Source organism: Microcaecilia unicolor, chromosome 3 (genome assembly GCF_901765095.1).
Source record: "Microcaecilia unicolor chromosome 3, aMicUni1.1, whole genome shotgun sequence".
Lineage (NCBI taxonomy): Eukaryota > Metazoa > Chordata > Amphibia > Gymnophiona > Siphonopidae > Microcaecilia > Microcaecilia unicolor.
The window spans coordinates 89,340,866-89,364,917 of NC_044033.1; the positions used below are offsets into that span (position 1 = coordinate 89,340,866).

A 24,052-nucleotide genomic window follows, 5' to 3' on the forward strand; every position below is an offset into this window, starting at 1 on the left:
ATATTATTCCTTACCCCACGTCTCATATAGTAAAAGCTACAGAAAGTGAAAGTGCCTTGTTGCTTTGTAGCTTTTACTATATGAGACGTGGGGTAAGGAATAATATATTGTAGAGGAATATATTCGAGTTATTCCCCAAGTTTCCCACGTCATCCCTGTGACCCCTGACGCAGGTGCCAGTCACCGAAACATGGCCCGTGTCGGGTCTTTTTGTCAAGGCTCATTCATTAAAGAACTGTGTTCCATTTTTAAAGGTCCGTGGTGCTGTTTTTTTTGTAATGATGATTTATGGGCATTTTCTCCAAAAACTAGAACTAATTCCAAAAAGAAAAAAATGGTCATAAAAAAAGCAGTGCATATGTCTGTACACACAAAATAGTAAAGAATACTTATAGTTCACCCTGAATTGATGAGCCTAATTCTCAACTAAATCTGATAAAGAAAACTGCAAACTTGAATGAATAATATTATATCAAGCCAAGATGATTCTTCCCAATGTTATCAGTGCCTGTTGCAGGAATGATGAATACTGGAACAGAAAATGTCAATTTACCAGGGTGAGGAGCTGCAGTCAGTCATCATTAAGTTCAGAAGCATAACGAATGGAAGCCTTCAAGCAAAAAATAAGTAGTACTATTTGCTGACAAGCAAAACTTATTTTAGTAAACCAAATCGTTGTGAAAGACAACAGCCTAACAACATTAAAAATCTCTTTAGTTGACAGGATAACAAATATGCAGCAAGTGCAAGTTTTTTGTACATTGGGGGCAGATCTGCCTTTGACCTTTTACTCCTGGGAGAATTCTGAACAACTCCACAATGCAGAATATATGCAGAATACTACAGAGGGAACAGCAGGTAGAAGCTGCGACCCATTGACTCTACTGGAACCTCTACATCAATCTACCCCCTTCCCAGACAGCAGCTATTCTTGTACCCTATGACCTGTGAGAACAAAGAAAAGAGAGAAGAGAGACAAACCCCCGCACCTCGAACCACAACAAAAAACAGTGGAGATGACCAAAGAAACTAGAGTGCAGTTAAAGATATCTTCAAAGAGGCATTTCTTTTACTGGCAACAACTCACATATCATATCATAAAAGAATGCAAGACCACTTGGTGGACTTGACACAGACCATGGCTCGGCTACATTGCTTGCATCAGGAGTCCAAAAAAACAATCCAAACATGCATAAATGAGGCGTACACATACACTATCAGGCTTATTTTCGAAAGAGAAGGGCGCCCATCTTTCGACACAAATCAGAAGATGGGCGTCCTTCTCCCAGGGTCGTCCAAATTGGCATAATCGAAAGCCAATTTTGGGTGTCCTCAACTGCTTTCCATCATGGGGACGACCAAAGTTCATGGGGGCGTGTCGGAAGCATAGTAAAGGCGGGACTGGGGCGTGCCTAACACATGGGCGTCCTCGACCGATAATGGAAAAAAGAAGGGTGTCCCTGACGAGCAATTGGCCGACTTTACTTGGTCCATTTTTTCTTAAGACCAAGCCTCAAAAAGGTGCCCGAACTGACCAGATGACCACCGGAGGGAATCGGGGATGACCTCCCCTTACTCCCCCAGTGGTCACTAACCCCCTCCCACCCTCAAAAAAAAAAAAAAAAAAAAAATTAAATTAAAAAAAAAAAACTTTTAAATATTTTTTCCCAGCCTCTATACCAGCCTCAAATGTCATACCCAGCTCCATGACAGCAGTATGCAGGTCCCTGGAGCAGTTTTAGTGGGTGCAGTGCACTTCAGGCAGGTGGACCCAGGCCCACCCCCCCTACCTGTTACACTTGTGGTAAACGTGAGCCCTTCAAAACCCACCAGAAACCCACTGTACCCACATGTAGGTGGCCCCCTTCACCCCTTAGGGCTATGGTAGTGGTGTACAGTTGTGGGGAGTGGGTTGGGGGGGGGGGGGTTGGGGGGGCTCAGCACACACGGTAAGGGAGCTATGCACCTGGGAGCAATTTCTGAAGTCCACTGCAGTGCCCCCTAGGGTGCCCGGTTGGTGTGTTGGCATGTCAGGGGGACCAGTGCACTACGAATGCTGGCTCCTCCCATGACTAAATGGCTTGCATTTGGTCGTTTCTGAGATGGGTGTCCTCGGTTTCTATTATGACCGAAAACTGGGGACGACCATTTCTAAAAACGACCATCTCTAAGGTCGACCTAAATGTTGAGATTTGGGCGTCCCCGACCGTATTATCGAAACGAAAGATGGACACCCATTTTGTTTCGATAATAAGGGTTTCCTCGCCGCTTCACAGGGGCGTCCTGCGAGGACATCCTCAGGAAAACGTGGGCGCCCAGTTCGATTATGCCCCTCCACATCTACCTCTATTGATTTAGAAACAAACCAAAAGTAGACACTGTGTTAAGCAACTGTAGTGGCAGCACTTCTCCTCCACATTGGAATTAATAGGGGTAGATACAGCATGAGTCCCCTATAGGTTTTAACAGCATCTTGAGGAGGTTAATACATTTTTAAATACCTCATATATGCACTTTGGATTGTTTTTTGAACTCCTGATGCAGGCAATGTAGCTGAAACACAGCATGTGTCAACTCCACTATGGTCTTGCATTTTTAAAAGATATTCATGTGAGCTGATGCCAATAAAAAAACTGCCTCTCTGAAGACATCTTTGACTGCACTCTGGTTTCCTTGGTCATCTCCGTTGGTTTTGCTACGACCTGTGAGGCCATGATCATCCCTAACTACTTAGATGCCCTTGGTGGGTCCTCAAAAGCCACAGGCATTCGTACAGCAAACCCAGAACCTGACTAATTCCTTTTTGTCTCTATGTACTGAAGCAAGTGCTCAATTCCTCTGACCCATGTTATCAGGTAGGCAATCCAATGTTTCATGCCAGATACTGATCCATCCATCCAGCCTGCCTTATTCCTCTCACTTGCCTGTGTGTGGGTTCCTCAAGGCCCTCCCTTACTTCCTGATTGGTATCCCACTCACCTTGCCCTGTGCTCTCTTCTCATGTGCTTGGGAAGCTATAACAGCAAGCTCACATATTGCTGAACCAGTCCTGAATTATTTGCAAAACCTGCTGACATGGAAATGATGCAAGGCAATAAACAGGGCCGACTTAAAAAGGCAGCCAATGAGGCACCAGAGCTTAAGGGCACCACAAGCCTACCTCACTGGTTCCAACCTTTCAAAGTAGGGGGAGTATCTTCATTTATTCCTGCTACTGTGCTTTCCCTGTGCCCATATCACTTCTTGCTTCCAGCCCCACTCAGGTTTTAAACACGACAAACAGGCAGCGAGATGGGCAAAAGAAGAGCACAGCAGCAGAACTGAAGGAAGATTCTCCCACTGCTGTGTAAATTAATAATTGTGACTTCAGAGAGGGGTTGGAAGAGGGCTGGTGCTTGAGGGTTATGTGGAGTTGAGGAAAGCTGATGCAAGATGACAGGGGCTGGAGAAGGGCTGATGTTGGAGCTACAGGGAGAACTTATGCTAAGGAGCTGATGCTGGAACTAGCGGGGGTGGGGGGGAACATGCTAAACAGCTGATGCTGGGGATGAAGGGGGGGGGGGCTGAATTATGCTAAAGGGCTTATGCTGGGGCTGGAGGGGGAGCTGAATTATGTTTATGCTAGGGCTGGAGGGAGGGCTCACTTATGCTAAGCAGCTGGAGGGGGGCTGACATGCTTTCTCTACCTCACCACCTCTCCCCTCCACTAGTCCGTTCCCCTCTCTCTCCTTCCCCTCATTCCCTTTCCTCCTTTCCTGAAGTTACTATTGAGGAAACTACACTTCTCCTTTCTTCCTCAAAATGTACCACCTGTTCCTCTGATCCCATTCCCACCCACCTTCTTAATGCCATCTCTCCTGCTCTTATTCCTTTTATCTGTCACATTCTCAACCTCTCACTTTCCACTGCGACTGTCCCTGCTGCCTTTAAACATGCTGTGGTCACACCTCTCCTTAAGAAGCCTTCACTCGACCCTACTTGTCCCTCTAATTACCGACCCATCTCCCTCCTTCCTTTTCTCTCCAAATTACTTGAGCGTGCTGTTCACCACCGCTGCCTTGATTTTCTCTCCTCACATGCTATTCTTGACCCATTACAATCTGGTTTTCACCCTCTCCACTCAACCGAAACTGCGCTTACTAAAGTCTCCAATGACCTATTACTGGCTAAATCCAGAGGTCAATATTCCATCCTCATTCTTCTTGATCTTTCCGCTGCTTTTGACACTGTCGATCACAGCATACTTCTCGATACCCTGTCCTCACTTGGATTCCAGGGCTCTGTCCTTTCCTGGTTCTCTTCCTACCTCTCCCTCCGCACCTTTAGTGTTCACTCTGGTGGATCCTCTTCTACTTCTATCCCTCTGTCGGCGTACCTCAGGGTTCTGTTCTTGGTCCCCTCCTCTTTTCTATCTACACTTCTTCCCTTGGTTCATTAATCTCATCCCATGGCTTTTCCTACCATCTCTATGCTGATGACTCCCAAATCTACCCCTGATATCTCACCTTACATCCAAACCAAAGTTTCAGCGTGCTTGTCTGACATTGCTGCCTGGATGTCTCAACGCCACCTGAAATTAAATATGACCAAAACCGAGCTTCTCATTTTCCCCCCCAAACCCACCTCCCCGCTCCCCCCGTTTTCTATTTCTGTTGATGGCTCTCTCATTCTCCCTGTCTCCTCAGCTCGAAACCTTGGGGTCATCTTTGACTCTTCTCTCTCCTTCTCTGCTCATATCCAACAGATTGCCAAGACCTGTCGTTTCTTTCTTTACAACATCCGTAAAATCCGCCCCTTTCTTTCCGAGCACTCTACCAAAACCCTCATCCACACCCTTGTCACCTCTCGTTTAGACTACTGCAATCTGCTTCTTGCTGGCCTCCCACTTAGTCACCTCTCCCCTCTCCAGTCGGTTCAAAACTCTGCTGCCCGTCTCGTCTTCCGCCAGGGTCGCTTTACTCATACTACCCCTCTCCTCGTCTTCCGCCAGGGTCGCTTTACTCATACTACCCCTCTCCTCAAGACCCTTCACTGGCTCCCTATCTGTTTTCGCATCCTGTTCAAACTTCTTCTACTAACCTATAAATGTACTCACTCTGCTGCTCCCCAGTATCTCTCCACACTCGTCCTTCCCTACACCCTTCCCGTGCACTCCGCTCCATGGATAAATCCTTCTTATCTGTTCCCTTCTCCACTACTGCTAACTCCAGACTTCGTGCCTTCTGTCTCGCTGCACCCTATGCCTGGAATAAACTTCCTGAGCCCCTACGTCTTGCCCCATCCTTGGCCACCTTTAAATCTAGACTGAAAGCCCACCTCTTTAACATTGCTTTGACTCGTAACCACTTGTAACCACTCACCTCCACCTACCCTCCTCTCTTCCTTCCGTTCACATTAATTGATTTGATTTGCTTACTTTATTTATTTTTGTCTATTAGATTGTAAGCTCTTTGAGCAGGGACTGTCTTTCTTCTATGTTTGTGCAGCGCTGCGTACGCCTTGTAGCGCTATAGAAATGCTAAATAGTAGTAGTAGTAGTAGTAAAGGGCTGAGGCATGGGCTAAAGGAGGACTCATTCATGCTAAGGAGCTAATGCTGGGGCAAGAGGGTGTCTGAAATGCTAAGGGGCTGGTGCAGTGGCAAGAAGGGAAAATTAAGTTCTTACCTTGATAATTTTCTTTCCTTTAGTCACAGCAGATGAATCCATTAACTGATGGGTTGTACCCGCCTACCAGCAGGTGGAGATAGAGAACACTGAAAGCACATGGTGTTTCTGGACGCCCAGCCCCCTCTGCCTTCAGTTTATGAAATTTCCAAAGCAGAATGCATAAGAAAGGCAAAATAACAAACTTTCCTCACAGAGAACAAACGCCCCTGAACCGGAGCAATAACCAAACAAAGGAGGGACGTTATCAACCTCCTGCAATACAAACAGCATGTAGTAACTCTGATAGCTTGTCTTCAAGTACTCCTGATGAAGCACAATGTCTGTATGCAACATCTGTACAAAAACTAAAGTCAGACAGGGAAGGATCATGGATTCATCTGCTGTGACTAAAGGAAAGAAAATTATCAAGGTAAGAACTTAATTTTCCCTTCCTTGTCATCAACAGTAGATGAATCCATTAACTGATGGGATGTACCTAAGTAGGGTGGGAACAGGCAACTCCGCGAGCAAGCACTTGCGCTCCAAAATGCACATCCTGCCACGCTACCAAATCCAATCTGTAATGCTGCACAAAAGAGAACTGAGAAGCCCAGGTAGCCACACGACAAATCTCTTGAAGAGAAAAGACACCCGTTTCAGCCCACGAAGAGGACATTGCCATCGTAGAGTGTGCTTTAAACGCTTCAGGCGTCGACTGCCCTAAAAGCAGGTAAGCAGAAAAAAATGAGTTCCTTAAGCCAGCGGGCTATAGTGACATCTGTAGATACTGCCACAGAGCCCTGCGGACATCCAAAAGGCAAAATTGCCCAAAGGAGTCCGAAAACTCCTCCTTACAAAAGGAAGGAAGAAAAATGGGCTGGTTCAGGAGAAAAGCTGAAACCACCTTAGGCAGAAAGGAAGGCACCATACGAACAGTTACCCCAGATTCCGAGAACTGTAGAAAAGGATCCCGACAGGAAAGAGCCATAAGCTAAGACATCCTTCTTGCCGACGTCACTGACACTAAAAAAAACTGTCTTGAGAGTCACATCCTTCTCAGAAGCCTGTTTAAGAGGCTCAAATGGAGATCGCTGGAGCGCCTTCAACACGAGCCCCAGGTACGAAGCCGGACAGGGTGACCGCAAAGGACGACAGAGCCGAAGCGCCCCTCTGAGAAATCAGACAATATCCGGATGAGCAGCAAGAGACAAGCAGGAGACTTTCCCCTGGAAGCAGGCCAACGCTGCCACTTGACCTCAAAGGGAATTGTAGGCCAGGCCCTTTTGCAGCCTGTCCTCCAAAAAATCCAGCAAAAGCGAGACTGTCGCCAGAGTCGGCGAGATAGACCTTGGAGTACACCATGCCTCCAAAATGCGCCAGATCCGACCATAAGTCGCAGAGGTAGACCACGTGCGAGCCTGCAAGAGCGTGGCAATAACCTTATTAGAATAGCCCTTGTCCCTCAATTGCGCCCCCTCAAGAGCCAGGCCGTAAGACCAAAGCAGCAAGGATCTTCCATAGTCACCAAACCCTGAACTAACAAGTTCGGAACCTGAGGCAAAGGAAGAAGCATATCCACCAGCACCCGCCGTAGATCCGCGTACCACAGATGCCTTGGCTAATCCGGGGCGATGAGAATCACCAATCCTCAGTGCAGGCGAATCCGAAGTAGTACTCACCCTATCAAGGGCCAAGGAGGGAACACATATAGGAGGCCCGAGGGCCAAGGTTGACCCAGGGCATCCAACCCCACCGAGCGAGTTTCTCTCCTTCTGCTGAAAAAAACAAAGAACTTTGGCGTTTACGCTTGACGCCATGAGGTCCAAGCCTGAAGTCCCCCATTTGGCACAAATCTGAAGAAAACCTTCTTCTGCCAGTTCCCATTCCGCCGGGTCGATTTGATGTCTGCTGAGGAAATCGGCTAGTATGTTGCTCTGACCAGCTATGTTAAGCGTGGACAGTAGCTCTAGGTGGCGCTCGGCCCAGTCGCAGATCTGAGACGCCTCCGCAGCCAGGGCCCTGCACAGAGTGCCGCCCTGATGATTGATATAGGCCACTGTTGTCATGTTGTCCGACAGAACTCAGACAGGAAGACCCTTCAGCGTCCTGTAGAAGGCCAGAAGAGCCTGGAATATCGCTCTCAGTACCAAGCGATTGATGGACCATCCTGCTTCTGCGGTGGACCACAGACCCTGAGCATAGCGTCCCCGTCAATGAGCTCCCCAGCCCAAAAGGCTGGCATCCGTTATCACCAGACACCAAAAAGGAAGAGCCAGTGGCACCCCCTCACGCAGCATGCTGTCAGAAAGCCACCAATCCATACTGCGCTGGGCCACAGGAAGCAACCTTAGTCTGCATTGGTATTCCTGGGAAATCGGAGACCATTGCTAAAGCCGAGCAAGCTGCAGCGGCCTCATGTGAGCTCTCACCCAGGGAACCACCTCTATGGTGGCCGTCATCGATCCCAGGAGCTGAACAAAGTCCCAAGCTCGAGGGCAAGGCATCCGCAGGAGCAGGCGGACCTGAATCTGAAGCTTGAGATGCCTGTTGTCGGGAAGAAAAACGAACCGCGAAGCCGTATCAAACCGGACCCCCAAATACTCGAGAGACTGAGAGGGGGTCAGGTGACTTTTGGGCATATTGACTACCCAGCCCAGAGTCTGAAGAACTGTAACAACTCTGGCTATGGCAAGTCGGCTTTCATCTGCCGAATCCGCTCTGATGAGCCAGTCGTCGAGATAAGGGTGAACTCTGATACCCTCTCGCCTGAGAAAGGCAGCCACCACTACCTTGGAAAAAGTCCGACGGACAGTTGCCAGGCCGAAAAGCAAGGCGCGAAACTGGAAATGTTGGCTCAATACCGCAAACCAGAGAAGCCGCTGATGTTGCAGCCAGATGGGAATATGCAAATACGCTTCCTTGAGGTCCAGAGATGTGAGAAACTCTCCTGGCTGTACCACCGCAATGACGGAGCGCAGGGTTTCCATACGGAAGTGTCGCACTCTAAGGCCTCGTTGACTCTGCGCAAGTCCAGGATAGGTCTGAACGACTCGATTTTCGAGGCACCACAAAATAGATGGAATAGCGACCAACACCTGCAAGGTCTCGTTTACCGCCGCCCGCTTGACGGTATGCCGCATCGGGACTCCAAAAATGCGTCGCCCACCAGGGCAGCGAATTCTAGGTGGTAACCTTCTCTGATCAGGTCCAGAACCCACGGATCCGAAGTAATCTTGGTCCACTCCTCGAGAAAGAGGGAGAGACGACCTCCTACTGCGGGAACCGACACATGGACCGGTGCCCCATCATTGTGGAGGACGCCCCTGAACTCCTGGACGTTGCCCGGACGCCGCAGCGTGTTTGTCCGAATGAAAGGAGTTCCTCTGCTGGAAACGGGTACGTTGACCAAGCCCCGCAGAGCACCCTGGGCGATACCTGCGAGCTTCGCGAAAACGTGGCCTGAAAGAGGAAGGAAAAGAAGGACTTCTGGAAAAAGGCCTCGGCCTATCCTCAGGCAACCGTTGGGACTAGAGTCCTCTAGCTCCTTAACAATCATCTTCAAATCCTCCCCAAATAAAAGAAGGCCCCGAAAGGGTAACCTCACCAGCCTTTGTTTAGAGGCCATGTCACCCGCCCAATGCCGGAGCCAAAGAAGGCGGTGGGCAGCAACCGCCATCGATATCTGCTGAGCCGAAGCTCTGACCAGATCATAAAGGGCATCAGCCAAAAAAGACTCCATACGGGGGCCGACCTCAGCGAGGGAACCTGCTCCATCGGCAGGCTGCTCAACCGCCTGCTGCAACTAGGAAAGGCAGGCCCAGGCTGCATAGGAACTGCAAATAGCCGCCCGTAAGGACAGGCCCAAAATTTCAAAGGACCGCTTCAGCGCGGATTCCAGCCGCCGGTCCTGCATATCTTTCAAAGCGACCCCTCCCTCCACCGGGAGAGTAGTCTTTTTAGTCACAGCTGTGACTAAAAGAGGGCCAACCAACTTTCACTCAGAGGATAAAGGTGACACATAGCCCTGGCCACCTTCAAGGGACCATTAGGGTCAGACCATTGAGCTGAAATAAGCCCTTGGATGGAAGCATGCATGGGAAAAGCCCGAGAAGGCTTCTTAGTACTAGCCATCCAAGGATTAATAGAAGAGGCAGCGCCCTCGTCATGATCTTTAATACAAAGGGCCTGTAAGGCATCAGAAACCAGAGCTGGCAGCTCGTCGCGTTGGAAAATCTGAACCGCTTTAGGGTCATCCAACTCCTGTGGCAAGCAGCCACTCTCGTCTGAATCCTCAGTCCGTGAGGGCCTGCCAGACCCCTAAGACTCCCCGAAACTAGACCACGGGGAGAACAGGGTGAAGAGTCCCCCTCAGACGGGGGTATTCACTCATCTACGCTTAGCGTCAGCCAAAAGCTCGGGGGAAGAAATAAAGTCTCCAGCAGACGCTGGACTATCAAGAACTGGAGGCAACCCAGTCCAAAAGGAATTGTCAGGAGCCTCAGGCAGTGCTCTTTTTAACATAAAAGCCTTATGCATCAGCAGCACAAATTCAGGGGAGAAAAACTCACCCTGTGCATCTGCCCCGACATTGGGGGATGCGGAGGCAGTAGCTCCTCTAGAAACCTCGAAACGAGGCGACCCCCTGCACTCAGACCCCTCCGCAACCGCGAGGGTTGAGTCATGTGGTGCCTCCAAGATGACGCCCGCTGCTAACTCCGTGGGGCGGGAAGAATCACCGCCCACCATGATCGTGGCAGCATTAGCATCAAGGCAGCATGTGCTGCAAAGCCCCGCTGCTGATCTGCATTTCCCACAGTGGGAGCAGCGCTTAACCCCTTCAGCAGCCATCAAATACAGAAAACAAAATGGCACCTTTGCGCCAAAACTTACCACACACAGAGCGCTGTCAGCGGGAACCTCCCCGGAAGAGCTGGGCACCACTCTCACCTCAGTAGACCAAGTCAAACAAGCTTCGGTCAAGCTGCACCAAACCAGGAGATCTGGAGTAAGCCTCTCTTTTTTTTCTTTTTTTTTTTTTACTGTGATGAAAGTTAGAGGCAGGCAGCCACAGAGGAACTCCGGGAGGAGGGGGAATGGGATAAGGCAGGGACAGGGAAAACCAAGTATGCCTTTAAAGTGGGCACCACCAGCCACAACACCCCCCGCTCTACTGGCAAAGCACAGGAGCCTCCCCAGGCAGAAATCCAGGAGCTGAGAAAGCGATGTCCACACCTGCTGGGAGAAGCTTAGCCGAAATTGGGTGGCGGAGCAGGTGGGGGGAAGAGGGGTTGGTGGTTGGGAGGCGAGGATAGTGGAGGGCAGACTTATACGGTCTGTGCCAGAGCCGGTGATGGGAGGCGGGACTGGTGGTTGGGGGTTTGTATGAGTATACTTAATTCGCTCTAGATCCTGATGTGGGTCTTTCCTTTCTTTTTCTTTTTTTTTCCTGTGAAGAGGGGTGGGGTGGTTGAGTTGGATTCGATAATGGAGCACTAGGGCTAGACAGGGGAAGGCCATCAGAGTCCAGGCTTCCCACTCTTTTTCGTACATGCTATATTGTTGTCCTAGTAACTGCTCTTTGTTCACTGTTTGCCAAAGAACATACACGATTATAAGGTAAAATTATGTATCATACCTGATAATTTTCTTTCCATTAATCATAGCTGATCAATCCATAGACTGGTGGGTTGTGTCCATCTACCAGCAGGTGGAGATAGAGAGCAATCCTTTTGCCTCCCTATATGTGGTCATGTGCTGCCGGAAACTCCTCAGTATGTCGATATCAAAGCTCCATCCGCAGGACTCAGCACTTAGAGAATTACACCCACAAAGGGACACTCTGCCCAGCTCACCACCGCCGAAATCCCCCGGGGGAGGGGAATTAACCCAGCTCATCCCCACACAAGTGGGGAAGGGGAATCCGTCCAGCTCATCCCCGCGGAGCGGGGGAGGGACACCACCCCGCCAATGCGGGGGGATCTGGCTTATCCTGCAACCGCGAGAGGAGCTGACTGACCCTAACACCGCCGAAGCGGGAGGGGTACAAAGCTGCCCTACAGCCGCACGAAGCGAGAGGGAGCGCCGGCAGAATTTAGATCTCAATCCAGCCCCGTAAAACGGAGGGGAGAGGAATGCAGCAGCTCACTGTAACACAAAATCGTCTCAACTCCTGAAGAATCCAATTGAAAAAACTTGAACACGAAGTCCTCCTGAACAGGAACTGAAGACTAAACTTGAACCTGAAATGCAACCAGAATAAAAACAGTACAGATATCTGGGAGGGGCTATGGATTGATCAGCTATGATTAATGGAAAGAAAATTATCAGGTATGATACATAATTTTACCTTCCATATCATCATGCTGATCAATCCATAGACTGGTGGGATGTACCGAAGCAGTACTCACCCAGGGCGGGACATAGAAATCCCTGACCGCAACACTGAAGCTCCAAACCGGGCCTCCGCCCGAGCATCCACAGTCAAGCGGTAATGTCTGGAGAAGGTATGAGCCGATGCCCAAGTTGCCACCTTGCAAATCTCTTCCAAGGAGACGGACCCGGCCTCCGCCATCAAAGCCGCCTGAGCTCTAGTGGAGTAAGCCTTCAGCCGGATAGGCGGCACCTTCCCCGCGGCCACATAAGCCGCTGCAATGGCTTCCTTGACCCATCTTGCCACTGTAGGCTTAGCAGCCTGCAGACCCTTACGAGGACCTGCAAACAGGACAAACAGATGATCCGACTTCCGGAAATCATTGGTCACTTCCAAGTATCTGATGATGACTCGTCTCACATCTAGATATTTGAGAGCAGAGTACTCCTCTGGGCAGTCCTCCCTACGAAAGGATGGGAGACAGAGCTGCTGATTCACATGGAAGCGAGAAACAACCTTGGGCAGGAAGGAAGGCACTGTGCGAATAGTCACTCCTGCCTCAGTGAACTGCAGAAAGGGCTCTCGACATGATAGCGCATGGAGCTCGGAAACTCTTCTGGCTGAAGTGATAGCCACCAAAAAGACTGCTTTCAACGTCAGGTCTTTCAGAGATGCCCTCGACAAGGGTTCAAAAGGCGGCTTCTGCAAGGCTCTTAGCACTAGATTGAGATTCCACGCAGGTACCACTGAGTGCAGAGGAGGGCGCAGGTGATTAACTCCCTTGAGAAAGCGCACCATATCTGGCTGCGAAGCAAGGAAAGCACCCTTCAGGCGGCCCCTGAAGCAAGCCAGAGCCGCTACCTGGACTTTAAGGGAACTGAGCGACAGGCCTTTCTCCAGACCTTCTTGCAGGAACGCCAACACTGAAGAAATTGGAGCAGTGAAGGGAGAAAGGGAGCCTGCCTCACACCACGATGCAAAGGTACACCAAACCCTGGCGTAAGCAGTAGAAGTAGAGCGCTTCCTCGCTCTCAGCATAGTGGTGATGACCTTGTCTGAGAAGCCTTTCTTCCTCAGACGCTGCCACTCAATAGCCAGGCCGTAAGACCAAAGGGGGAGGGATCCTCCATCACTACGGGACCCTGATGCAACAGGCCCTGCTCCGCTGGCAGTCGCAGAGGTTCGTCCACTGAGAGCCTGATCAAGTCCGCATACCAGGGACGTCTGGGCCAGTCCGGACCCACCAGGATTATTCGGCCCGGATGCTTTGCCACCCGGTCTAGTACCCTGCCCAACATGGGCCAGGGCGGGAACACATAGAGAAGCTCTTGTGTCGGCCACTGTTGGAGAAGAGCATCTACTCCCAGAGATCGAGGGTCCCGTCCTCTGCTGAAAAAGCGCGGCAATTGGCTGATGATGCCATCAGGTCTAGGCTCGGCTGGCCCCAGCGCTTCGTGATGTCCAAGAACGCCTGAGCAGATAGCTGCCACTCTCCGGGATCCAAGGTATGGCGACTGAGAAAGTCCGCCTTGACATTCATGACTCCAGCAATGTGGGCCGCCGACAGCTGTTCCAGGTTCGCTTCCGCCCACTGGCATAGATTCATGGCCTCCTTGGCTAGAGGGGCGCTCTTGGTACCTCCCTGGCGATTGACATAGGCCACAGCCGTGGCATTGTCCGACAGGACCCGTACTGGCTTCAACGCCAGTACCGGGAGGCACTCCAAAAGCGCCAACCGAATGGCTCTGAGTACCAGGAGGTTGATAGACCACTTTGCCTCTGCAGGAGACCAGAGCCCCTGCGCTGTCCTTCCCAAGCAATGGGCTCCCCAGCCCGTCAAAGAGGCGTCCGTCGTGACGACAACCCACTCCGGGGTCAAAAGAGGCATCCCTGCGGACAACTTGTCTGTCCTCAGCCACCAGCTCAGCGCCTTGCGCACCGCTAGGTCCAAGGGAAGGCGCACAGCGTAATCCTCCGACACTGGAGTCCAGCGCTGCAGCAGAGAGAGTTGTAGTGGTCTCATATGAGCCCTGGCCCAGGGCACTACTTCCATCGTGGCCATCATAGAGCCCAACAGCTGCACATAGTCCCAAGCCCGAAGAGGAGAGGCTACTAGGAACTGGTCCATCTGAGCCTGAAGCTTGACAATTCGATTGTCCGGAAGGAACACTCTGCCCACTTGGGTGTCGAAACGAACTCCCAGATATTCCAGGGACTGAGTCGGGCGCAGCTGGCTTTTCTCCCAGTTGATGATCCACCCCAGGGAGCTCAGAAGAGCAATCACCCGGTCTACAGCTCTGCCGCACTCTGCATAAGAGGGGGCTCGGATCAACCAGTCGTCCAGATAAGGATGGACTTGTACTCCTTCCTTTCGTAGGAAGGCCGCGATGACCACCATTACTTTGGAGAAGGTCCGCGGAGCAGTAGCCAACCCAAACGGGAGGGCTCTGAACTGGAAGTGTCGGCCCGGGACTGCAAAACGCAGAAAGCGTTGATGAGGAGGCCAGATGGGAATATGCAGGTAAGCTTCCTTGATGTTCAAGGATGCCAGGAACTCCCCTGCCTTCACTGCCGCTATAACAGAGCGGAGAGTCTCCATTCGGAAGTGCCGAACTTTCAAGGCCCGATTGACCCCTTTGAGGTCGAGGATAGGCCGTACAGAACCTCCTTTCTTTGGTACCACAAAGTAAATGGAGTAACGTCCCTTGCCAAGCTGATCTTCTAGCACCGGAACGACCGCACCCAGGCGGATCAGATTGTCCAAAGTCTGCTGCACTGCCACAGCTTTGACCGGAGACTTGCAGGGAGAGAGTACAAACCCGTCTCTTAAGGGTCGGCAGAACTCTAGCTTGTAGCCATCTCTGATGACTTCCAGCACCCAAGCGTCTGAAGTTACTCTGGTCCACTCGCCCAGAAACGAGGACAGGCGTCCTCCAATCTGCACTGGGCCATGGACCAGGGCCCCGTCATTGGGTACGAGACCCTGGGGGAGGACCGGAGGAAGCACCTCCGGGACGGCGGTCTCTGCGAAAGGAATGCTGCTTGGAGGAGAAGTTCCTCTTGAAGGAAGAGGGGGCAGAGGAGCCTGACTTGCCCGGGCGATACCGACGGGCTTCCTGAAACCGTCCTTTGGAGTTACTGGGGCGAGCACCACTGGCCCGAGCCCTGACCTCTGGTAACCTCTTGCCCTTAGACGTGCCGAGATCGGTCACAATTTTGTCCAGCTCGACCCCAAAAAAGCAGCCTGCCTTTAAAAGGCAACTTAGCCAGGCGAGACTTAGAGGCGTGGTCCGCAGACCAATGCTTCAGCCAAAGCCACCGCCGCGCAGAGACTGTCTGAGCCATACCTTTAGCTGAGGCTCTCAAGACATCATACAGCAAGTCTGCCAAATAAGCCAAGCCTGATTCCAGGGCCGGCCAATCAGCCCTCAAGGAAGGATCCGAGGGGGAAGCCCGCTGCACAATCGTCAAGCACGCCCTGGCCACATAGGAGCCGCAAACGGAGGCCTGCAAACTTAAGGCAGCCGCCTCGAAGGACGACCTTAAGGCCGCCTCCAATCTTCTGTCTTGGGCGTCCTTTAGGACCGTGCCACCTTCCACCGGCAACGCCGTTTTCTTAGTCACCGCAGTGATTAAAGAATCCACGGTAGGCCAAAGAAAGGCCTCCCGTTCACCTTCAGGCAGAGGATAGAGGCGGGACATAGCCCTAGCCACTTTGAGGCTCGCTTCTGGGACATCCCATTGAGCCGAAATCAAGGTGCGCATGGCCTCATGCACGTGGAAGGTTCTAGGCGGGCACTTCGTCCCCAGCATAATGGCGGAGCCAACAGAGGCTGAGGGAGAGACGTCCTCCGGAGAGGAAATCTTCAAAATGCTCATGGCCTGCACTAACAGGTTGGGCAAATCCTCTGAGCGAAAGATCCGCGCTGCAGAGGGGTCATCCACTCCATCCGAGCGGGAATCCGTCTCCTCCAAGGAATCCCCAAAGGACCGTTGGGAGAACTCAGATACGCTGCCCTCATCTACATCAGAGGAGACAGAGTCCTCTAGGGCCTGGAAATCCACCCAAGGGCGTTTGCTTCCGGAGGCCTCAACCCCTTTATCAGACAGGGGGGTAGGGGCAGCGTTTTGCATAAGAAAAGCCTGATGCAGCAGAAAAACGGACACAACCCACCAGTCTATGGATTGATCAGCATGATGATACGGAAATGACTATTCATAGGGGGTGGATTGCAGGAGGTGGGGATGGCCTGTACTGTAAAATGATGAACAACTCCAGAGTGATATTTTGACTGTTACTTTATTTTTGTTCAATAAAAGTTGTTTAAACATACAAATACATTGTGGGTATCACTAGCAGCATGCAAAGCCATTAACGTGCAGCTACTTATACCCATTGAACCTGACTTACCTACAGCCCTAAATAAACTGATTACCTATCATCAATTCAGAAATTGGCTAAACACAACAAACTTTGCCTGAACCCCCAAGTAAAACTGAAATTCTCTGGGTCCCTAACACAAGTGGACACATACCCAACATCAAAATCTCTTTTGGGAAGTACAAAATCCCCATCAAATCACAAGTCAGGAACCTTGGAATACAGTTAGATTCAACACTTACTCTGATTCCCAAACTCCAACCAACCTTCAAGAGCTGCTTCTACTATTTGCGACAACTATGCTGCCTCTCTCCTTAAGACAAATCTTAACTCATTTCTGCATGCCATGATAGCATCAAAACTGGAATACTGTAATGCACCCTACATTGGTCTGACTACAAAGGGTCTACACCAGATCCAATTAATTTAGAATGCTGCAGCAAGACTAATAGAAGGTTGCAAGCAATGTGACCACATCACACCATTTTTGCAAAAACTTCACTGGCTACCAATACAATACAGGGCTAAATTTAAAACTATGTTAGATCTTCAAGGTCGTTAAAGGAAATGGGCCCCCGAGTACTTGACGAATAGGATCACTCTCTACACCGCTCCAAGGATACTAAGGTCATCCCAAGAAGTATCACTAACCACACCCTCTCCAAAGACAATACACAATGTGATACCCACACATGAGCCTTCTCCGTAGTAGCCTGGAATGCACTCCCTGAAAGGCTCCGCTTAACACAAGACTCTCTCTACTTCATGAAGCAGGTGAAAGCTTGGCTCTTCAACCAGGCCTTTAATGGAAGAAGTAACCAACTTGTTAATCTCATACACAAACACAAAGAGTGACACTGAGCTGCACATATTGCAGCAGGACATGTTTATCCACCCCTACCCTAGCTGAGATAATATTTAATCACCTCTCTGACCTCATTTGCAACTTTCTTTAAATTAGTCCTCTTACTTTCTAACTCCTCTAACTCTCTAATCTATCTATATGTTCAACCTTTGATTATACCCAACGCTGTCAAAGAAAATGTTTTATTACGTATTGCGTTGACACTGTAAGTAGTATACTATGCCATGCTTTGTATTGTTATTTAAATATTTTTACTGCTGTAATTGTCTATGCTTATGCTTGATTTATTCTTACTGCCTTAAGCGAATTCCTTCAAAAAGGCAGCAAATAAATCTGAATAAATAAATAAATTATTACCTAAGGACACGCGACACAGAATTGCATAAAATGGGACCTGTAGTAATAATGTGTGTAAACAGCATTAGCAAGCATATTAGTAACCATAAATCATTTGAAAACAGCAGACAATTTTCCTCTTTCAAGGCAAATAAAATTCAGCAACATTTATTCAAAGTAAGAATAGACTGCACTCAAAGAGACCATTTGTAATTGGACTCAGAATGAGGAATGAGAGGAATGATTGGTATGCTTTCAGGAGCTCTTAGCTTCTCTCAATCTACATGGCTGAAGTGCTCTTCAGTCAGAACGCTCTTTGGGTACAAAATGCAACATAAAAGTAGCCAATATGTTGAAAAACTTACGTTGCTTTTCCTTCCCTCAGAAAAATACAAGATAAAGAGAACTGTAGGGTAGCAGAAACAACTTTTTTAGACAGAGGCTTGAATTTCAACTTTACATCAGTTTGTGTAGGCATGGGGCTTGCATATTGCTTCATGTTGATGCCACTGGTAGCAAGTGCCTTTCTGCGACCTGATGTGGATTCCTACAAAGAAGTAATAAAATATGATGAAATATTCCATTGGCCTCAATCCCCCCCCAAAGAGTAAGCCTATAATTTCATAAGTACTGTGGCATTTTCAACACTTAACAAGAAAGCTTACAACCATTATTGTAATTTAATATCTAATACACACTAGGTTCTGAAAGTTGACCAAAATGTCAACATTTTCTTAACTATGGCACTGGTAATTAATTCTTTAAGAAAAGAAAATCTATTCATTTTCTCCCTGATTTCTGTGCTTCATTCAAGGTTATAACAAAAGAGAGGGAACAAAGTACAAACTAAAGTCCAAACAAAAAAAACAGCACCACGGCCTTTAAAAATGGAACACAGTTCTTTAATGAATGAGCCTTGACAAAAAGACCCGACACGGGCCGTGTTTCGGTGACTAGCACCTGCATCAGGGGTCCCCACGTCTCATATAGTAAAAGCTACAAAGCACCAAGGCACTTTCACAAATGGATACAGAAAGTGAAAGTGCCTTGGTGCTTTGTAGCTTTTACTATATGAGACGTGGGGACCCCTGACGCAGGTGCTAGTCACCGAAACACAGCCCGTGTCGGGTCTTTTTGTCAAGGCTCATTCATTAAAGAACTGTGTTCCATTTTTAAAGGCCCGTGGTGCTGTTTTTTTTTTGTGTTTCATTCAAGACAATATTTGAAAACAATTAAAATAATCATACCTATTTTTAAATGTAAAAATGTAAGCCTATTATCAGTTTGCCTCTTACCTTTATAATACAAAAAACTACAATAAGTACTAATCACTAGGGGAGGAGGGCACAGGGGCTATTTTTGTTAGGGGAGAGTGGAGAGCGTAGGTTGCTAAGGTTTGGGGGCAAGGCAGATTCGGTTTTAGCTTTGGTGGAAAATTTTGGCCGCAGTTTCAATTTCAGTTGAAACCAGAAAAAAACTGTTTCAATCACTCTTTACCTGAACCTTACTTAGAAAGAAACCAATACAGCCATATGAACTTTCAGGGAATTAACAGCCAATCCCTTATTCAGTCTTTCCTGCAAAAAGGACACGAAAAGGGGAATATCGGCCCTACAGAGGTCAAACTCTGAATGAGCACTATCTCCAAGCATACACATAAGTCAGAGAAACAAGGCAGCCATCATTTGAGAACATGTAACTACTGCGCATTAGCTTTCTCCTCTCAAGAGTCAAGCTGTAAGGCAAAATGAACCCAGATAGAGGAACACTGGTCCCTGATGCAGAACTCCCAGTTTCCCTGAAAGAAGGAGAGGTGTACTGATGGCAACATGGTAATTCTGATAGCTCTTGAGTGGCCAAGAAGGGATGTGTCACAATCTTGTGAATCATACAACCCTGCAGCTGCTATAAAAGAAAGATGTATAGGATGACCTACTACTACTACTTAGCATTTCTATAGCGCTGCCAGGGTTACGCAGCGCTGTACAAATTTAAACACGGGGAGGGACAGTCCCTGCTCAAGAGAGCTTACAATCTAACGGTAACATACTACGTAGTCAGTGTAGGTAACAGGAATGGGGAAGGTGGTTAGGCGCCAAAAGCAAGGGAGAAGAGATGGGCCTTAAGTAAGGACTTGAAGATGGGCAGGGAGGGCGCATGGCGTATGGGCTCAGGAAGTCTGTTCCAGGCATAAGGTGCTGCGAGGCAGAAGGGGCAAAGTCTGGAGTTAGCGGTGGTGGAGAAGGGTACAGATAGGAGTGATTTGTCCTGAGAGCGGAGGTTACGGGTGGGAACATACGGGGAGAGGAGGGTAGAGAGATAATGGGGGGCAGCAGATTGAGTGCACTTGAAGGTCAATAGGAGAAGCTTGAACTGTATACGGTAGTGGATTGGGAGCCAGTGAAGCGATTTGAGGAGAGGGGTGATATGAGAGTATCGGTTCACGCGGTAGATAAGACGTGCGGCGGAATTTTGGACAGATTGAAGGGGGGATAGGTGGCTAAGCGGGAGGCCAGCGAGGAGAAGGTTGCAATAGTCAAGACGAGAGGTAACGAGCGAGTGGACGAGGGTTCGGGTGGTCTGTTCAGAGAGGAATGGGCGAATTTTGCTAATATTATAGAGGAAGAAGCGACAGGTCTTAGCTGTCTGCTGGATATGGGCAGAGAAGAAGAGGGAGGAATCGAAGATGACTCCGAGATTGCGTGCTGAAGAGACGGGGAGGATGAGGGTGTTGTCAACAGAGACAGAAAGTGGGGGAAGAGGAGAAGAGGGTTTGGGTGGAAAGATAAGGAGCTCAGTCTTTGCCATGTTCAATTTCAGATGCCGGTTGGACATCCAGGCAGCGATGTCGGAAAGGCAGGCTGAAACTTTGGCCTGGGTTTCGACTGTGATGTCGGGAGTGGAGAGGTAAAGCTGGGTGTCATCGGCATAGAGATGGTACTGGAAACCATGTGATGAGATCAACGAGCCTAGGGAAGAGGTATATATCGAGAAGAGAAGTGGTCCAAGGACAGATCTTTGAGGAACCCCAACAGAGAGCGGGACGGGGGTGGAAGAGGAGCCATTAGAAGATACTCTGAAGGTGCGTTGGGAAAGATACGATGAGAACCAGGAGAGGACGGAGCCCTGGAACCCAAATGAGGACAGTGTGTCAAGAAGTAAATTATGATTGACGGTATCAAAGGCGGCGGATAGGTCGAGGAGGATGAGGATGGAATAATGGCCTTTGGATTTGGCGAGGAACAGGTCATTGCAGACTTTAGAGAGTGCTGTTTCTGTCGAGTGTAGTGGGCGAAAGCCAGATTGAAGCGGGTCGAGGAAAGCCTGAGAGGAGAAGAAGTCGAGGCAACGGCTGTGGACAGCACGTTCAAGTAATTTGGAGAGGAAGGGTAGAAGAGAGATGGGGCGGTAGTTGGAGGGACAGGTGGGGTCAAGTGATGGTTTTTTGAGAAGTGGTGTGACTACTGCGTGCTTGAAGGAGTCAGGGACAGTAGCGGTGGAGAGAGAGAGGTTGAGGATGTGACAGATTGAGGGGTTAACTGTAGGAAAGATGTTGGTAAGCAGATTGGTGGGAATGGGATCCGAGGAACAGGTGGTGCACTTAGAGGAAGAAAGAAGGCGAGCAGTTTCCTCTTCGGTGATCTCAGGGAAGGAGGAAAAGGAAGCCGGGTTAGGTTGGTTGAGGGAGTGGGTTAAGAAGTCACAGGGAGGAGAAGGCTTGGAAGTGAATTCAAGGTTAATCTTCTGCACTTTATCGCGGAAGTGGTCAGCTAGTGTTTGAGGAGAGAGTGAGGGGGGGGGGTGGGAGTGGAGGGTACTTTAAGTAGGGAGTTGAGGGTGGCGAAGAGGCGACGAGGGTTGGAGCCAAGAGAATTGGTTAATTGAGAATAATATTCCTGTTTGGCAAGGAATAGGGAGGACTGGAAGGAGGATAGCATGAATTTGTAATGGGTGAAGTCTGATAGGGTGCGAGATTTCCTCCAGAGTCGTTCAGCAGATCGGGTGCAGGAGCGAAGGTAACGGATGCAAGGGGTTAACCAGGGCTGAGGGTTAGTGCGCTTAGTGGGGCGAGAGACAGATGGTGCTAGGGTATCCAGAGCAGTGGAGAGAGTTTCATTGTAGGTAGAGACAGCTGTGTCGACAGATTCAGAAGACGAGATGGAAGGGAAGAGATTGGAGATGTGGGAGGATAGGGTAGGGGGGTCGACAGCTTGGAGATTCCTGAAGGCCGTGGTTGTAGTTGGGCGAGGTTGAGGGGGAGGGTGAAGAAGTGTGAAGGTGATTAGGTGATGATCTGAGATAGGAAGGACTGAGGTGCAGAAATTGGAAGGTGAGCAGGAAGAGAAGAGAACGAGGTCGATACAATGGCCATCACGGTGAGTAGGGGTGGTAGAGCATTGTCGGAGGTTAAAGGAGGATATCAGAGTGAGGAATTTAGAAGCGTAGGAATTGGATGGGTTGTCAACGTGAATGTTAAAATCGCCAAGAATGAGGGATGGAGATGCGGGATCAAGAAAGACGGTGAGCCAAGCGTCGAAGTCAGTAAGGAATGAAGAGAGGGGCTTGTCAGGGGGGCGGTAGATGTCTGCAACTCTGAGTGGTAATGGGTAGAATAGCCGGATAGAGTGAGCTTCGAAGGACGAGAAGCCGTGAGACTGCGGTAGGAGGAGGGGTTGGAAACTACAGGAGGGTGAGAGAAGTAGCCCGACGCCTCCACCGCGGCCCTCTGGGCGGGGAGTGTGGGAGAAGAGATAGCCTCCATGACAGAGGGCCGCGACGGAGGCAGAGTCGTCAGGGGAGAGCCAGGTTTCAGTTAGGGCGAGCAGTTGGAGGGAACGAGAGATGAAGAGATCGTGGGTGAAGGGCAGTTTGTTGCAGATCGAGTGGGCATTCCACAAGGCACATGAGAAGGGGAGGGAAGAGGGGGGAGGAGGGGAATAGACACGAGGTTGGAGACATCACGGAATCGTTTGCATGGGAAGGAGGAGAACAGGTGGGGGGGGCCTGGATTAGGATTAATGTCTCCCGTGGATAGCAGGAGGAGGAGCAAGATAGTGCGGAGGAGGGTGGGGGAGGTCGGGTGACGAAGGCGACGAAGACGGGGTGCACTTAGGAGGAATGGTGAAGGGTTAATGGTAGGAAGGAGGTGTTGGAGATTAAGGGCTAGGAAGGAGGAGGGGGACAAGAGAGATGGTGAGGTGGAGAGGGATGAGGGTGAATAGGGTATTGCCGTAGCAGGCAGGACGGGAGGGAACACAGGTGGGCAATGGATTCCAGCGGTAGACAGCGGTAAGGGGAGGGGAAAAAGATTAGGAAGGGACAGGGCAAGGAAGAGGATGTGGACAGGGGCCATAAGTAGTGATTGCAGTGTGACAAGCGTAAGTGTAGTGACAGAGCGAAGAGCCAGAGGCTTGGAATTGGAGGGATTGATGGACTGGAGAGTGGGTAAGTCAGCTAGCAGGCGGGTTGGGGCATGCTGGAGCCGATGGACAGGAATGAGCAGGGAGACGCTGGAGAGCAGGTAAGTCAAGGGCTGACAAGTTAGCAGGCGGGCTGGAGCATACTGATGCAGGGGGACAGGAGCGAGCAGGGAGAAACTGGAGAGCAGGTATGTCAATGGCTGGTGAGTTAGCGGGCTAGTAAGCTAGTAGGCAAGTAAGCTGGAGCAGGCAGGCTGGAGCAGGTACTGGCTGACAAGCTAGCAGGTGGGCTGGAACAAGCTGGTGCCGATGAATAGGAACGAGCAGGGAGAAGCTGGAGCAGGCAGTCTGGAGCAGATGGACTGAGATAGGCAGTGAGAAGCTGGTTCAGGTGGATTGGAACACGCTGGAGCAGATGAGTTGGAGTAGGCAGGCTGGAGCAGGTACTGGAATAAGCAGGGAGAAGCAGGTTCAGGCAGACTGGAGCAGGTGTACTGGAATAATCAGGGAGAAGCTGAATCAGGCGGATTGGAATACGCTGGAGCAGATGAACTGGAGCAGGTAGGCTGGAGCAGGTGTATCTGAGCAAGTAGGCTGGAGCAGATGGGCTGGAACGAGCAGGGAGAAGCTGGTTCAGGCGGACTGGAACATGCTGGAGTAGATGTACTGGAGCAGGTAGGCTGGAGCAGGTGTATCTGAGCAAGTAGGCTGAAGCAGATGGGCTGGAACAAGCAGGGAGAAGCTGGAACAGTCGGACTGGAACGCAATGAAGATTTGTCCTGCTCTGGAAGTCCTCATAGCACCTCTTCTAGACAGAGAAGAATTGAAAGTGTGGCATCTTATGTGCCTATGTTTTGATGACTCTCACTGTAGACAGTGTAATAATAGGACCCTTTTAAACTTTCCTCGTTAATCAGTTAATCAGACCTATGATGTCACGGTTGAACTAAACATCAACTCTCATTGCTCCTTTTCTTCCCTGCAACTGAACAAGGGGGACATTTGGCATTCTGCCTAGCTGCTATCAAATTGA

General features: G+C 49.9%; 1 protein-coding gene across 1 annotated transcript in view; it reads right to left on the reverse strand.

The window, feature by feature from the left end:
* Window positions 1–24,052, reverse strand: part of EHBP1 (EH domain binding protein 1) — a 763,964-nt gene that overhangs the window by 604,660 nt on the left and 135,252 nt on the right. The window contains 1 exon segment of the mRNA XM_030196160.1: window positions 17,965–18,146. Within this exon segment, the coding sequence (XP_030052020.1) occupies window positions 17,965–18,146 (182 nt within the window).